The 17,748-nt window shown below is 46.2% G+C and overlaps 1 protein-coding gene and 1 pseudogene across 2 annotated transcripts in view; both read right to left on the minus strand.

Moving 5' to 3' along the window:
* OGT (O-linked N-acetylglucosamine (GlcNAc) transferase) overlaps nucleotides 1-17,024 on the minus strand; it is a 39,677-nt gene extending 22,653 nt beyond the window's left edge. Inside the window, exons 1-7 of one of the 2 annotated variants that reach the window (XM_039841684.1) lie at nucleotides 16,750-17,024; nucleotides 13,862-14,042; nucleotides 12,782-13,025; nucleotides 6,744-6,812; nucleotides 3,217-3,333; nucleotides 1,126-1,205; nucleotides 370-565 (exon numbers count right to left, since the gene is read on the minus strand). In XM_039841684.1, the coding sequence (XP_039697618.1) occupies nucleotides 370-565; nucleotides 1,126-1,205; nucleotides 3,217-3,333; nucleotides 6,744-6,812; nucleotides 12,782-13,025; nucleotides 13,862-14,042; nucleotides 16,750-16,786 (924 nt within the window). In that variant the 5' untranslated portion in view covers nucleotides 16,787-17,024. The remainder of the gene's footprint in view (nucleotides 1-369; nucleotides 566-1,125; nucleotides 1,206-3,216; nucleotides 3,334-6,743; nucleotides 6,813-12,781; nucleotides 13,026-13,861; nucleotides 14,043-16,749) is intronic. The other variant, XM_039841685.1, reaches the window with a different exon arrangement.
* Nucleotides 9,360-9,472, minus strand: LOC120585428 (uncharacterized; annotated as a pseudogene).
* Nucleotides 17,025-17,748: the final 724 nt, after the last annotated feature.

Genomic DNA, 17,748 nt, shown 5'->3' on the forward strand with positions numbered 1-17,748 from the left:
GATATTGGCTACTAGGTTAGAAACAGCGCAGTCCGGCCACAGGTGGGTGGGGACAGCCGTGAGGAGAGCTGTATTGAACAGTCTTCTCCGCTGCACCCAGGGAAACAAAGCAAACAGACATTCGCAGAAAGCCCAGCGGCATGGGGGCTCCCAGAACCCGCCCCATAGTGACGTCACTCTAAGGATTGCTCAGTTAAGCCTAACGGCTGGTAAGATTCCCGAAAATAGGTATTTCTGCTACTTTCCCTCTTAACCGAAACTCCAAAGGAAAACAATTTACCGCCTCGATACTTAATTCAGTATGTACAAGAAAAAGACTTTTTTAATCCTGCCAGGTAACAAAGAAATAGACGGAATAAACGTCCTTACACTGCCCTTCTCTTTGAGAGCATTGGCTAGGTTGCAGTAAGCGTCAGGGAAATGTGGTTGCAGTTCAATAGCTCGCCTGTAGGTGTCTATGGCCAGATCTATCAGGCCTTGCTCATAGTATACACAAGCCAGGTTGCCGTGCACCACTGCATGATTTGGACTCAAGCTTAGAGCGCGAAGGTAAGCTGCCACAGCTCTGTAAATAAAGAACACACACACACGAAATGCAACTAACTTTTAATGGATGCTTTGTTACAATTAATTCATGCTATGCTATACCAGAGTGTCTCAATTAATTGTCATTAGTTACCATTAAGTCATGCTACACTAAACCTCCGATCGAAACTGCACCTTTATAAAATATATTTTTTACACTGAAAAGTTTCCTATTCACACATAAGAAATAGGCTTTCCTTTGACAACGACAAAGAAAGTTGAAAGTCAGGATTTACTTAGCTTCGTGAATAGGATCAAAGGAATAAGTCAGTCTAAAAGATAATCATATCAACATTTTTACAAGAAAGAAACTTTCAACTGAACTCCGAGTGAGGATAATGGCTTTGTGGAACGCCAACAATAAAATCAGGCAGTGATACCTATACATAAAAGGTAACAGCAGACGTGGTCAGGGCAAAGCAACGTACTGGAAAAGGAAAATGTCATTTCAATGGACCACCATCATAATTTCAGTCTAAACTCTCAAAGGTCAACACAACAAAGACTCAAGAAAATTGATCAAACAGAACATTTCCTCACCTGTCAAAAATCCGTGCCTCTTTTAGGACATTTCCTAAGTTGATATAAGCATCGAGAAAGTTGGGGTCAAGGGTGACAGCCTAAAAATTACAAGACAGTTACTTAGAGAAAGTCAGGATTGCAGATTAACGTCCCGATTACAATTTTTTATTTTGAGATAATTTTAGACCTCCGATGAAATTTTCTAATATAATTAAATCTTATTTTTCATTTTTTAAAACCCAATTATTTTAGTACCTACTCGTTATTCACTCCCTACAAATCTCGATGTTATGAAAATAACTTCTTATGTAAAGAAGAGCAAAAAGTGTCCTGAAGGGAACATTTTAAATTGGCTCTACTCCAATTTCATTGAGCTGAATACTTCCAATGGTTGGTTAGCCCTATTTTATTCGCGATTAATCAGCCTAACTCTTCTAAAAAAAACCAAAAAAAAAAAAAAAAAAAAACGGCAGGAAGCAGCAGCCAGCTCTCACTGAAAAAGAAAATCTCTACCGCAATAACAACTGTATACTCAGAAGACCTTAGGAAGCCACGTAATTAGAGCTGTACACTCAGACACATTGAATGATTTCATCTCGAAGTTGTCTTAAACTATGTCCAGGTAGGTAGGTGTCTCTGGAGCAGCGCTGCTCAACCCTGCAGAAAATTAATTAAGACTCCCCTCCTAACAGGTGCCTGGGCTCCATCACAGGCCAGTTAAATCAGACCCTTCGGCCATGGGTCCAGGACACCCCGATCACTTAGAAGCACCTCATGTGCAACTGAGGTGGAGAACCAGTGAGCGAGAGAGGTGGGGACCCCTCTGGGGAGTGACTGCAAAGCCTGAGACCCTGAGAAGGTGAAGGTGGTGAGGAACTGAGCACGTGAAACATTCATGCAGAACGTGCCTCTTCGCTTTGATGGCGACTCTATGGTAAAGATAACACGATACACTTAACGTAGATGGTCTATAGTGATAGACGTCCACCCCCAGAACTTCTAACTTTTCATTATTAGGGAAAATTTCAAACCCACACAGAAGCAGAGGACTATGACAAACTCCCAGGCCTCCATTATGCAGCTTCGGCATCGTATTCGATCTTACTTAGTCTATATTTGACCTAACTCTCCGTCTTCCCAGGTCATTTTGAGGCTGATCCCAGACATACCGGTCCATCAGAAAATACTTCAAAATGTATCTCGGGGACTAGACAAAATATGTTTTCCCCCCGTGTTATTTCCTGTAAACTAGAAATCAGAACTACAAGCTTAATCAGATTTGGGTTCTTTTCTCTTTTTGCAAGGCTACTTCCCTGGTGGAACCGTCTACTTCTATCACAAGGTGCATACGTAACTTCTGATTGTCTCTCTTCTGCCACGGATAAATTCCTAAACCTATTAATGGTGATAATTCTGATTCTATCATTTCTTCTTCATTTCTTAGCTAGAACACTTCCATAAAGAGAAACTTCTCCCTATCAACTACTGGGTCACCCGAGGTCCAGTTCATACAAGGGAGGCGGGTCGTATACTTTATTCTTCCCTTTCCTACCAGTTTTCAAAATGAGCTGCTCCTTATCTTCCAAAGGTGACCGATGAATTTCTACTGAGTATAATGAAGAATTTATGGACTTAAACTATTTGACGAGTTTCGACATATTTCAGTTATTATTCCTACTGATGCTCCAGTCCCATCTTTAGCCAAGGGGAGCCTCTTCCAGTTGCCTCCTGAGTCCTTTCGACCCGATCAAAGTAATATATCCGAACTTCCTTGCCTTCTGCTGTGACAAGGCACTCCAGATTCATTCTGTACATTTCCTGTCCCAGAGCTGGAATCGGCCTTTTCACCCGGAAGCCCTGTCTCTTCACAGTAAGGCTGCTGTTTGGTTTTTGTTTTGTTTTGTTTTCAGAATTTGTATTTACTCAAGCGCATTTTCAATGCAAAACTGGAAACTACCATCTCATACGCCATCCGGCAAGTGCTGCACCAGTGTCTGAGAAACAGGTATTATGTGACCGCTTAAGCAAAGGCCTGCTACTTAGTTCTAGTAAAAACACCCTGCACGCATGAGCACTTCGTGAATACCAGTTATTAATTTCGTGACTAACCTTTTCAAAGTGATGAATTGCAAGCCAAATTTCCCCTTGTGCATTGAAAACACAGCCAAGATTACTCCAAGCTACTGCAAAGTTCGGTTGCGTCTCAATTGCTTTCAAATAACATGCCTTAGGAGGGGTTAATGAAAGAAGATGGGAGGGGAAGGAGGTAAAGGGGAAGGGGAAAATTTGTAAAGGGAAAAGAAGAAGATTGGGGGGGGGAGGAGAAGGTGATATCATTATTCCTTCTCTGACCAGCCAAAGTGACCCTTTGCAGATAGGCTCGCTTGCGCCTAAAATCCTAAGCGCTGCCACAGCTGGCTGCTCCTGCGCCTGCGCCACCGGAACCCAAGTGCAAACCAGCATGTTCAGTTCTGCCAACCGATGAGCAACCCTTCCACCGGGACCTGAGGGGACGTGAGCTGCCTGCAGACCCTGCGCTAGACCTCTCTAGACCTCTCTCGTCTGAACGCCCAAGGGCTCCTGCCATGTTTTCGAGTGACCTCTAGAGGGCGCCACCGACGGGCACGTCTGCCCACCCCCCTCTCCCAAAGCGTGTTCTCCGAGTTAACAGGCGTCCGTGGCAAAGAGGGTTCGCGACCAAACAATCAGGAAAACAGGACGCCGGCTTCTCCGCTCCCGGACTTCCCTCGGCCGTTAAGGGGTCACGCGGGGTCCCCTGGACTCGGCCGACCGCGGGCCTCTTCCTCCCGGCATTTCCTTCGAATGCCGTGAAACACAGTATGGGAAAAGCTGCTCTGAACGGCCGCGCTCCCCCTGCACGCGCCCGATCCCGTCTGATCTGGGAAGCTAAGCAGGGTCGGGCCTGGTGCGTACTCGGGTGGGAGGCCCCCCTAGGAAGACCGGGTGCCGCAGGCGCTTAAAGAAAAATCAAAATCAAAACGGACAAACAGCCACGACCCTCGCTAGCGTCAAAACTGTGCTACCGGGGAGAGAAGGGCGCTTTTCCGCCAAGTGGGACACGGAAGGCCAGCCCCAGCCGGACGTCGCCGCCCCGCCATGCCATGCCATGCCCCCGCCTCGCCGGCCAAAACCTCACGACAGGGCTGCACCGAGGTTGAGGTCCCTGTAATGCGAGCGCAAACGTCGCCGGCGCGGCCTAACAGCGTCGCTCTGCGCTCTCGCTGCGAACTGCTGCGCTGCGGAGGGCGCGCCCCACGCAGCAAACGGCCAACCAGATCCACTAATCCACTAGACCGGCCCACAGAGAGCGCGTGTTCAATGCGATTCGCTGGCCTCGAGGCTCGCCAACACCCAATTTTATCCAAAAAGGCTACAGAACAGGACTGAGGGAGCCAGTCAGTCAGATTACTCATCTAGTCGACCGTTCACAGGGGTCATTCGCACGCGCGGCGCGTTAACGCTGCGCAGCCTTTGCGCTACTGCAGGGTCACCGCGCGTCATCAGAAGAGCAGAACGCTGCAATCCAAACAAAGAAGAAAAAGGAAAAAAATGAACAACGAGAAGAGTTAGAAGCTTTACTAGTAAATTATCTCTAATAATTTTAATATCAATTAACTTTTACTTATCTTTGACAGAATTGTGGCTATAGTATAAAACATTCTCTTACTTAACTTGCTCGTAAATAAAATTATTTTAAGCTGTTTCTGAAGCCACAAGACAGAAGATTCAGGCATGGAGGCAAATGGTTTTGCTGTGGCAGTTACAAACCCGTTACCATATTTGTCATCATGTGACTTTGCGGCGCGTTCCTTGCTGGAAGAGGAGGAGCTGTGTGTCTGCCCTAGATCCAGGCCTCGAGCTCCCTTCAGCGAGGCACCTTACGCATGGAATAGGAGGTTTCACCCACCTGAAACCTTCTAAATACAATATCAATGGTGAAAAACCAAAAACAAGAGAGAAAATAAAAACAAGATCATTAGTAAAAGTTCAACAAAGCAATTGAAATTCTTTGGATGTCTATTACATATGGGAATGAGGACAGTCTCAAGTCTGTAACATGGGAACATGCAGAAGGGAGAGGGTTAATCAGGGCTATTGCATACAGCAGGGGGTGCTGGAAGAAAGGCTCTGCGTTTTCCACAAAGACAACTTAATTTTGCTTCCGTCTACTAGGAACACGCTGGCTTGAATTTTCAAATGCACTGATTACAAAAGAAATACATTGCGTTTCACTCAAGAGTATTTTCTTGTTCACTAGGTTCTCACAAAAACAGAATCACATTTTTCAAACTAGGTGTCTCCAGAGCTCTGAAATAAAGAGGTCAGCAACCTAAGGCAGGCGCAAGGTCTCAGCCTAAACCGATCTCTAAAGCTGCGGTGAAGTGCAATTCATGTTAGCTGTCCGCTTGTGGGTGACAATTAATAGGAGCTTATCAAATATTTGTTCGCTAAATTACCAATTGGCGTTGTCGGCGAAGATGGAAATCAATCACAATTCATTAGCTGGAAACCTACGTAAGGTTAATCCAAAGTGTCAGCAGAATTTATGAGCTATGCACTTAAAACTAGTGCCTTTTAACACGAGACGGTGCTGAAAAGCCTTCTCCCTCCCTGGCCGAAGCAAACAGACAGCTACGCTGCGCATACACTCCACGCATGAGCATGCGCGTGGGGCTCAGAGCAACAGGTGGGAGTTTCAGAAGCATTCTGGTTTCTCCCCACTCCTCACCCCTGCAGCGCGGTTGCGTAAGGTGGCTTGTAACAAGACAATTTCATTTATAAATTTAATTTAAAATTACACCGAAAGCTTTAATAACCCAACCTGGCGTTCAAATTCATTATTTGGAAACACAGAATGCTAAAAGCCACCTTTCCACTTTGGCAAGTTTTCTTTCGATCAGTCCATTTCCCAAACAAACCAGCTTTGTCCTTTTTTTTTTTTTTTTTAAAGGAGGTGGGGTGGGGAGGAGTAAAAGAAGGAAGTGAAGAAGAAAAGAAGGCAGACAGCTAGGACTGGAAAAAGAGGAAAAAGGAACTTGGGGAGGGAGCGGGGACAAGAAGGGGCAGGATGTTCCAATTATGAATTTGCGATCATTTTAACAGCCTTTCTTCCACTGTAAAAGGGGTGAGGAAGATGAAGGGAGGAAGGTTAAACAAGAGTTTAAATGCCAGTATTACGGGGTAACATTTGGATGAAATTCTTCTCCACTTACAAGCCACAAAGGACTTAGAAGAGCAGCATTTTCAATGGCACCTGCATCATACAGGAGTCTTGAGCCAAATCACAGGCGCTCTGCTTGTCACCAGCAGGCAAGCCTCAGATTTGAAGGAATGTTATTTATTCCCACATAAGATCATGTCGGAGCCCTTTGTTACAAAGATGATCTAGCTCAGCAGAAAGGCTCCAAAACGTTCAGGTTCTTGCTTTACCCCCAGATTTAGAACAGATCTGCCAAAGCCTGGCCCTGCTCTAGTCTGAGGCGATTCGTGCCGTCAGCTTTCCTCAGTTTCATAGGACTGTTTTGTGAAGATAGCTCAATGAAGAGTTGAAGACTTGGCAAAAAGTACACGTTTTCGTAACACTGACGTTTAAATGTGTTCTAGCAAACACCTACCTTGGCTTCTTCCAAGCGACCCAGGGCTTTGAGCAGGTTCCCCAGGTCACTGCGAACACAGTACAAATCCTGGAAATCCAGAGACACTGGCATTAATTATACTCTTTCTCGACTCCAAATATCCTGATAGTTATTTATGCATGTGGCTCCCTGTCATTTTACTGTCAACCGAAGACACCGCATGACAAATGTAATTGCAGAAGCGCAATCCCTCCTCCTCCATTCCAAATTCCAAAAAGTTCCAAAAACTCATTTGATGATTAAGCCTGACCTGAACTGGCACGAAGTTATTTCTAGAATTTATTGATCCCACTTAAGTGTGACTACGCATACCTTTCGCTGCAGAAATACATGTTTTCTACGGGAAGGTGCTGCTCCAGGCCCACCTGGGAGTTTTAAGGAGAGTATTACCATCTTTCTAAAACCCTAAAAGTTCTGAATTTTAAAAAGTATTTGATCCCAACGGTTTCAGACAAAAGGCCACGGGCCTTACTGCAGCCTCTCCTCTCCCAGAATGCCAACCGTGGTTTAAAAAAAAAAAAAGGGATCAAATATTTGTTCAACTATTTTGTTCAAAGTTCTGATGAATCACTCCCATGTCAAGGGCCAAAAATTTTCCATAGTGGAAAAAAGGATTTAGCCACGATTAGCTATCAGTAAACCTACCCTTGGACCGTTGAGCATATTTAGAAACCCTGACTCCGTTTCACTGTTAGAAGGATTACCATCCAAGCAAAGCTTCAGTCCTGGCACCTGCCACTAGATTACCCATTAGTATTAAGTGCCATTAGAGTTGAGTGGGTGAATAATGAAAAGCAGTTGACTCTGCTTTTTATTAGCAGCACGATTGTGTTGCTAGTCATCTGACTCGCCAGTCCGTTCATCAGTATGAGAGACACGTCATCGGGACAGTGAGCTTAAATTTTTATATGTCCTTGTTTGCCTTTGTCAGTCAAATCAGTCAACAAGCAGAGACAATGGCAATAGGGAGGCGGCTTATTCCAAACTGTTACATGGGTGGAAGAGCCTTAAGCTAAGCCCCGGAAAGGGAAATTTTGTCAACTGTGCCCAAGTATCATCATATATATTGTTCCACATGCAAGTGTACTATGGTTTCCAGAATCAGGTGATTAATTTTACTCATAAACGGCTTTTGGGATTGTATGTTATCATCCATCAGGTGATCCAAAAGTCAGCCGGCAAAGAACCGGTTGCCACAGAACAGCCCACGGTCGGCCATACTGGGTCAGTCCCATGATCGGCCCGATCTGGCTGTCCATCAAGCAATGACTGGTGTTTTGGGAAAGAATGGTTGTCTCCAGTGACCTCAAGCACAAAAGGCTAGTACCACCTCCCAAAACATTATAGATACCACTGATCTTATCACAGACTTATCCTCCTCTAATGAGTCTAAGCCCTTTTTAACCCTACTTATTCTCTCAGAAGTAATGAATTCTATAATCTTGCTATCTACTTTATGTTTTTCCCCCCAAACTTTAAGGGTTACCCTTGCCATTTTAGCAGACCATGACTCAACAAACCAATCTGTTCACATGTGCTCCTTCTACTTACTACACGTGATCATTGTGGTTATACGGAGCTTTGGACTTTTACCAATTCCTATGTCTTTTCTGAGCCATGATAATCAGAAGGCTTGCAATAATTCTCCAACGATGACCCCAATAGGCTATACGTCGTAGCCAACTATTGCATAATTTTACCCTCTAGTTTCTATAAACTCTTGGATAAATGCCATCCAAATCCTGACAGGTTATCTATATTTATTTATAGCATCTAGATCCATTACAGCATAGTAAATCAAGTTAACACAATGACAGCAATTAAAAATAGATATATCTTTAAGATCACTATATGATATCCAACAGGCAGTTTTAGAAAAAGGTAAAACATATCTTATTTTAAATATAACAGTGAAATCCAATTCTCCCGCCTGGGGATCCAAACCTTTATGCATGAACAGCTAACTTCTAGAAAATTCAAGGATACCTCTATTCTCCCCAAAGTTCAAAACCTAAGACGTTAGCTTTGCTTTATTTGTCAAAACAAAACCACGTCTGCTAAGAGAGTCACACTCCTCACGCACAGCCCATTCTATCCATTCTCAGGGTAACGCCTTTTACGGAAACCTTCATTCGACTCAGGAAGATGCCTGGGACTATAGAGGAAGGAAATTCATAGAGCCCACAACCGAGAGGGGATCACAGTCTATGTGGAAAGACAAGGTACATACACATTAAATGCCACACGGTGGTAAAGCGTTTGAGAGAGGTTCATGAACTCAAAAAGAAATTTAAGCTGGGCCATAAAGGATGAGTGGGACTTTCTTCCTCAATTACAGCTGATGTTTGGTATTACTTTATACTAGTTTCAGGTGTACAGCAGAGTGGGTAGACATTTATATAATTTACGAAGTGATCCCCCCATCAGTGTAGTAACCGCCCGCCACGACACAGTTATCACAATGTTCCTGACTATATTCCACATGCTGTACTCCGCCTCCCCGGGACTGTTTTGTAACTGCCATTTTGTACTTCTCCATCCCTTCCCCTTTTTCACCCAGGCCCCGCACCCTGCTCCCATCTGGCGACCGTCAGTTTGTTCTCTGACCGCTTCACGAATTTGCGGGTCATCCTTGCGCAGGGGCCGGGGCCATGCTAATCTTCTCTGTCCTGTTACGATGTCAGTGTACGTGCTGCCACAGCGAGCACGAGCGGGACTTTAGTAGACAGAGGAGGACAGCATTGTAGACCCGGGAAAAGAGTATGAACACAAGTGAGGAGACAGAAATGAGTAAGAATTTCTGTATCAGCGCCCTCCTAAGATAGCATCTATTTCCTGCACTTCCTCCGAGAGCCCCCGCCCCCGCCACACACATGCGCACGCACACGTGACGTCAAACCGGGTTGATGAAAACCTAGTTTTCAACTGCCTCTCAAATTCAATTCAGACTCCTCAGCCGCTCCATTCTTTCTAAATCTTCCCATTGACTCCGCTCTACTGCACTCACTTCTTGTCACTACTTGACTCAAGCACTTCAGCCAAGGAAGTCTGCTTGCTATTTACCTTCCTCCAGAATGCTCAGGTTCTAAGCACCCACTCGAGAAAATCTCCTGATTAATACTCTCCAACAATAATCGTGCAAGGCGCTTCCACCTTTATCTTTTCTGGGTCAGGTCCTATCTCATATTCTAATCCGCGACTTGTTCCCAACCCACCTCCCCAATTCCTAACAAAGCGCTGTACACACGATAAGCCCGCCGACATTTAAACGTGGCATCTGCACGGCAAACTTGAACAGCGGAGCAGAATAGGAAAGCCGGGCTTTCTGCAGTGTAGCTATATGAGTGAGGCCTGCAACAGTAACGACATGACGGTAACATGTTACGGTCACGCTGCCAGCAGCTCTCGGTGCTACGCGTCCCCTGTCAAAGCAGGAGCAGTGGTTCAACGACCAACAGAAACAGCTCCTTAGAGCAGCCCGGCATTACAGGCATTTCACAAAAGGCAATTTTACACATAATTCATAAAAGGGATGGCCGGGTACGGGCGCCCCTCGTGAGCTGTCACGTGGAGGATTACCAGCAACAACGGCACCTCCAGATGCGAAGGACTAACATTTTAGTGACATTATTAAATCATCCAACATTACAGAAGACAATTGGGAATGGAAAGATACAAAACAGCTCTCTGTCTTTAAAGTCATTTCTATAATCTTTCTATAGTCAAGTCACAAAATAATTTCTTAAGTGACAAGCCAGTAACCTAAAAAGGTAAACATTGCTGAAAACAGGTTACCAAGAAAAATACCACAACATTTTACTTTTTCACTGCTGCAAAACTAAAATAACCTGAGTTTCTTTAAATATTTTTCAGAGAATGCCAAATACGGCTGAGTCAGGCCAACAAGAGCACGATTTAGGAAGAAGCTTCTGTCGGTACTGAACTGACGAAGGCACTGGACGGTAAGCGTAAGTCTTCTTAAGACTAGGTACCCTGAGATAAAGCACGGTCACTGCGGTGGATCGAGGGGAAATCAAGGTAGTTGGCACGATCCCTTTTTCATCCTTGCTGGCGAAGACAGAAATAAAGCAGCACCTTCCACCAGCAGAGACAGAACCAGATGGGACTGCATAGCTGTTCAGTGCCTTCGAAGGGCAGTCCCATGATTCATTTTCGGACTCTCTCACTTCTCTGGCAGGGCAGAACGATAAGCTTCCTGTGAACAGCTTACATATTGAAAAGCATGGTTCCTCTCCCAGTTCAGTTTTCTCTTCTCACGACACTCCTACGGCTTGGTATGCTGCGAGCAGCAGAGGCTGCTCTGCTACGCATGTAGGCAACTGGAAACCTGAGCCAAGGGGATCAGAGTTCAAGATGTTAGGGCCACAGCCGTGTAAGAGGGCACACGCGAGCTCACACTCGGTCGAGCGGGGAAAAGGACGGGTGGTGAAACCAGCCCTGATTACTAAAGGGAAAGAACTTACGGGGTGCACAAGCGGCCCCTGAGCCTTGGCAAGAACAGGGTCCAAGCCCCAGAGGCAGCGCATCCGAGAAGGTTCTCTAAAACCTTCTGTGGGGAACTAGCCAGATACTACTGCGAGGAAAATTACAAAATGTCACTCGAATTTACACACACGGGCGTCGAGCAGCTCCGAAAGAACACATAAGGAAGTGGTTTCGTCGGCTGCCTCCGAGAAGTAACTGGGAGACTTTTCACTGCATCCATACAAACAACGATGCCTGAGTTTTTTTTTAATTTTAAACTGGCAAGATTAACTGCTCAACTAAGCTCCAGTCTCCTGAGCTGTAGAACAGGGAGGGACTAAGGGCGAGCGGGACGTCACCCACAGTTTCCACGCTGTGCTCAAGCGCTCTGCCTTTGGGGTGGGCGCCCCCTGGCACATCGTCCCCTTTTCATCTTTTCTCTCTTCGATGTTTGCTTTCAAGATATCCAGGCTCAGGTTTTTACAGTTCCCTTTGCCATTACTAGCTCTGTGATCCCAAGAAAATTACATAACCCCCGAGTCTTTTTTTTTTTTAACTTGGTAAAATGGAAAATACCACCTATTTTGAACGATCATTGTAAGCATTAAGACCAGCGTCTGACGTCTGAAGCAACTGGCACAGTGAGCAGAGTAGACTCAATAAATGGCAGCTGCAACGGTTCTTTATTAACCACTTCCAGGGGTGTTGCAAAACTAAATGTTGACAGCATGAGCTTGGAAATGCATTCTCACATTCTCTTCTGGATGCCTTCGATCCCTCTCTTTATCACTTACCTCTTAAATGGACATCTATCTTCTTTCCCTAACTACATCAAAAGTTCCGAGGGCAAGTCTTACTCTTTTTGTGTGTCTTTCGGAGACCCTAACACAGTGTGAACTTTATGTCTGCCAGCTGGGCCTCACTTATTCGCCTAGAAAACATCGGCAATGCAAATGTCTTTAAGAACCAATCAAAACAATAATTTAAGAAGTAATCTAAAGCCTGGTGTGGATACTAGCACCTCAACTGTAACACTTCTAATTATGCGGAAAGAAACGAGAACAGGATATGAAGGAACGAATTTTGCATCCTAGTTTTCCCAGCACCGGTCCAGATACCGGCATCTTGTTTTAACTATTTCATATTACAGAGTAAGGCCCTTTTATCCACTATTCCTTGAAAACCAATGAACTGTTGCAAACACCTATCAGAATTTATGCAAATGTGATCAAAAGAAACAATCGTGTGTTCTGTGTTTTTACAGGCATTATAAAAGCAGACATACAGTTTCTTGCGGTAAGGATCATTTTGATGTTTTCTGATACAACTTGCTAGATAAAGACAAAATTTAAAAAAATGTTCAAAACATGATACAGACCCGGTCAAAGCAATTTCCCCATTTTAAGTAGACAGACATTTGTAAACTCCTGACTTCGTTCCATGCAAAAATCTGCATGAGTGTCTGAAGTAACAAACGACGTCTTTCCAGGCTTTTGTCAAGGGAAAATAACAACCATTAAAATTTTACTCACAGGATTGTACTGAAGAGCAGAGACGTAAGCTTGTACTGCCCCTTCCATGTCACCTGCGGCTACCAACGCGGCGGCCAGGTTAATATAACCATCGATGAAATCCGGTTTGAGACGCAGCGCATGCCGGTAGTGCTCAATGGCTTCCTGCAACTGTCCTCTTTCCTTGTACACATTCCCCAAATTCGAATAGGCTTCTGCCAGAAGGGGGTTCTGCTTAATTGCCAGAGTGCTAAAGTGAGCAGATCTGGAAAAGGCGAAAAGCGTTGAAGGATGGGTGTGTACGGCAGAGGGAGAAGGTCTGGCCCTATGTGTAACTGTCTCTGAAGGCCCTGCGCTATCACTAAGTTATGTAACGATCAAATGGGCTTTTAACCAGCGCACGGGGGAAAATTTTGGAAATCAAAGGTTTTCAAAAGTGGGGATATCCCAGATTTCCAACTGAAACGCTCTTGCTCCTTGTGAGACAAAATTCTTCCAAGACCCTTATTACCCAACTGCCACATGGTAAACCATGACCAGTAAGACCAAGAATGAAAAGGCCATGCGCGGCGAGTCTCACTTTGCGTTTGTTAAGACTTAATGACACACATATTTAAATGTGTAAGTCAGTCAGAAAGACAAGTTATAAAGAACACGGATTCTTCCCTTTGGGTGAATTCGACTGAGTAGCCGGAAGGAGCGTGCCCTAACGACTTAGTGATGGCCTTTGCAACTTGAACCACACATGCGCCTCGTACCACAGCACATACACCGCCGTTTCTGAGTATTCCATCCCTCGAGATGTCACATCTTACAAAGGTGAGACTGGATGCTCAGATGCGTACTAAGAAAGCAGCAGAGGAAGGTGGAAAAATCTAGAAAAGGTTCCCAGTCATACTGATAATGTAACTGCCACCACCAGAGGAGGGACAACAACTGGCAGCTGAGCATATCACAAGTGGACGTGAGAGCAGGTGTGTGTTGGTGGCTCAGCTGAAACCCAGGACTGGAAGATTTTTCAAGGTCAAATATTTAAGTGTCATTTTTCAAGCTCAGCACCCAGAGGCAGCAGTCACCAGCAGGTACCCCCACATCTCCTACCTGTCCAGCCTTCGACACTGGAAGTGTATAGATGACAGTAATAAAAGCACACCAGTATTGTCTGGCTCTTGTCTCCAGAGCTGCATGCAGTGTCTCTCAGCTGCCTCAAAATCTCCTGCCTGATATTCTCGATGTGCCAACTCAGCTAACCCTTGGAAGGAAAGCATACGTTTCGTTGGTTCTGGAGAATCATCAAAACATTTGAGGAGGGGGAAAACAAAAGTGAAATGCAAACAAAAAAATGTAAAAATATGGTCTATTAAACTTAAAGATGAAGACGCTTGAAACTATGTAAAGCACTAGAGTGTTCTGCACGTTTTTCATACCCCCAAGTTAACATCAGGTGCAGAATTGGCATTTTTAGAATTTACCCATCGACTTTCTTTCCCAGACCTAGGTAGAAATATTAGCTTCTAAAAACGATGGCATTTTTACGAGCATGAATACCATATATTTTTAAACGATAAATCAGAGATTCTAACGACTGTTCCTTTACAGTTAACATACTGAGACAAAATATAAAACATGTGATCTGCATGGTCTCAAAGGTTTAATAACATCAGAATAACCCACTAGGAAACTAAGAACTTGTCCCATGCTTTTGGTTGGATTTGTGGGCGTACTGGTAACAATATGTCTCTTAACCTGGCTAGGGAAACCAGATGTGGTTTGCAACTCTTAAAATTATACTGATGTTTTTTTTTATCTCTCACAAAGTAATTTGTTTTCATTAAGGACAACAGTAAGTAACAAGCATAAGGGGAAAAAAACTAAGAGTCAAGGTGCTATTTTTAAAACAGCTGATAAACAAGATGAATTCACCTGTCGAGGGCCAATATGTTTAAAGGGGTCAGCAAACATTTTAAACAAACAGCCAAGGTTAGATTGCTCCCCTACCATCTCAAGCTCACAATGAGACCAAATTGGGTAAATCCCACCTACGCTGGTTGAACACGAGCATTTTCGAAAGAGCTGACACAGACTAAAGGATTAAGCCACAGCAAAGGACCCAAATAAACCAAGCAGTTAGTACCTACGGCTGTGATGATTTTTGAAAAGGATGGGAAAATGCTAAAAGATAAAACCGTTTGATAAACTGTAAGAATGAATAATAAATGAAAGCACTTTGCTGTGTCTAAGTGACTTAAGTCAGATACATAAAGATAAAGGGGATGGCTCAAGCCCACAGAGGGGAAAAAAACAAACTGGCTGCCTGTCAAGAGTAATACTTTAACTTCGGCAGTGATACATTACTGGAAACCATGTGCAAATGATTTCAATTCTACCAAGGTCACAGTAACCAGCGCAAATTTGAGCGAGCTCCCTTAGAGCTGGCAAGGGACCTGCATACAGGGGAAAGCAAAGTAAATTTCCTAAACAGAAGGCACAGCTGACCACTAAACAGGAGCAGAAACACTCGCATCCAGATCTGGGAGAGGTGATCCGTCTCACAGAAGCTCGAAATTACGTTTCAGAGAAGTCTCTAGAACTTCCTAAGTCCTTATTTTAAACACATTACTTTATCAACTCTCCAAAGCCACTTATCTATTTTAACACTTGAAATGCCGACTTCCTCCCACAAACAAGAAGACAGACAAAAGGGCAAGCTAGCACAAAGCTTCAATCTTTCCAAACGCCGAGGAGGGACGGGAGCCGCTAATTACTAGTCCCACTGCTGCAGTCGTCCATGAGATACGACTGAAGATTCGCCTATTGCTCAGTGCACGATGTCCAGAGACAACAAATGAAACCCCTGACAGATCTCCACCGAGAGACAGCGACCGGAAAAACCTCACGGGAACCCCTAGAGCGGCAGCCCAGGCCCCCCCGCGCCAGGAGCTTCAGTAGGGAAAGGCAGCTGAAGGACGCTGCTATAATTTGGTCGTTCTCTTATTTTTAGCGTCAAACGCTCTCGACTGAACTGTCGAAAAGGGCAACCGCCTTGAACTTGTGCAGCCACACTCCAGTTGCTTTACAAACTCTTCAAGCGGGGATGAAAACTTAAAAAAAAACACGCCCTATGGATAAAGAGATACTGAGCCCAGGGATGGGGATGGGAGCCCCGGGGCGGCGGCGGCGGCGGCGGAGGAATACGGGGGCAGGTCGCACAAAGCGGGCACCGGGCCGGCGGGGTGGTCAGCGCCGGGGCTTGTGTCCCCGAGGGGAGGACGCGGAGCGCGCGGCTGGCAGCGAGGGGAAGGGTGTGGTTCCCAGCGGGAGGGGCGCGTGGGACCCGGGCCGGGGGCGGCGCGGGGATCGGCCCAGGGCAGAAGGGCCCCCTGGAAATTTCCGATCGCCCCCGGGGGCCGCGGCTCCGCCGCAGGAGCACCCGACGGGCGCTGGCCGGCGGGGTGCGGCTCGCCGTCCTCCGGCGGAGGTGACTCGGAGCACGCCGGGGAGCATCCGCTCATCCCCGGGTGGCGCAAAGTGAGGGTGTGATCACTTCGGAATGGCACCGCGCCCCGGGCCAACGGAGGACCACATCGGGCCGAGGGGAAAGGGCCGGGGTGGGTGGCCGCAGAGGTGCGGCCAGCTGGATTCGGGGACAAAACGGGAGCGAAGGCGAGCGAAGGGCAGGGATGCCAGCGCAGCCCATTGCGAGACACTAAGCGCGCACGTGTGGCAGAAGCGTCCCGAGACAGGGGACCACCAGGACATCAGCGGGACTCAAAAGCAAGAAAGGGAGCCGAAAGGGAGCCAAGGAAGAGGAAACGATTGCAGAAGTGGACGCCGCCGGAGAAGCCGATCAGATGCCGGCAGACGGCGGAAGGCTCAGCAGTGCCACTGATGTCATGGGGATGGCTGGAGGGGAGGAAGGGAGCGCCGAGAGGCAGGGACGGCGCGAGACCCCCACGAGCCATCTGCCAAGGTAGAACGGACACCGGTACCTGTGCTGTCGGCCACGTTGCCCACGGAAGACGCCATCTGGAGCTTCTTGAGGGAGGGCGAGAAGGGGGTGATTGGGTCCCGCTGCCGCCACTACTGGCAAGAGTGTTTCTGGAGGTAGCAGTGAAAAGGCAGCAGCCGTACCAGTGCTTTGGCACGTTCGAGTGGCGACAGCAGGTACAGGCTTCGAGTCTTAGGAACTCTGGTTAACCAGATACCTCTCACGGTCTTGAAATGGCGGCGGCGGCTCCTCGGCCGAAACAACACGAGCCGGAACTACTTTCTGTTACAATCGAGTACCAGCGCGGAAGAAGCGCGGAAGAGACGCCACCGCCAAATGACTCTAATTAAAGTCGCCAGCTTGGGGTAACCTTCCGCGCGGGGCCCATTGCGACAAACACGATCGTGGTGAGAGCGCATGCGAGTCACCCTGTCAACCCGACTCGCGATCAGGGCACTGTCTGGGATGACAGTGTCTAACTTTTTTTACCACTGAGGCGGAAGGTGGGAAAGGAAGGTACACATTAGACGGATACATTTTTGCCCAAGTGCTGGGGTCTTAGCCGAGAGTGTAACTGTTAAGATAATCAGCAAAGCGTCTACAAAAGTTGCAGCAACTTTATTCGTATGAAAACCGATTGTTACAAAGCTGATGGGTCAATTCTCAGCAAGTCACTTGCAAATGGTTATATTTCAAAGACCGCACTGTTCGAAACCACGGTGGAGAACGTTCCAACTTGCACGCTTCTTAATGCTAACTCCAGCCATTGATCTGAGCACTCTGATGAAAAAGACCTATCCCTTGACAGGGCCAAACGAGCCCAAACATTTCAGATTTGGACCACAAAGCCCGAAACTTCCAAAGCACTTTCGGGATTCACATAGTTCGGCCCTCGGTATTAGCGCCAACGCTTTCTAAATCAAGGACGGGCTGAGAATTTGCACTTCAAAGGCAGCCATACAAATGTTAAAGGTGATTCAAATTCTTCACAATGCATGAC

The sequence above is a fragment of the Pteropus medius genome, unplaced genomic scaffold (genome assembly GCF_902729225.1).
Source record: "Pteropus medius unplaced genomic scaffold, Ma_sr-lr_union100, whole genome shotgun sequence".
Lineage (NCBI taxonomy): Eukaryota > Metazoa > Chordata > Mammalia > Chiroptera > Pteropodidae > Pteropus > Pteropus medius.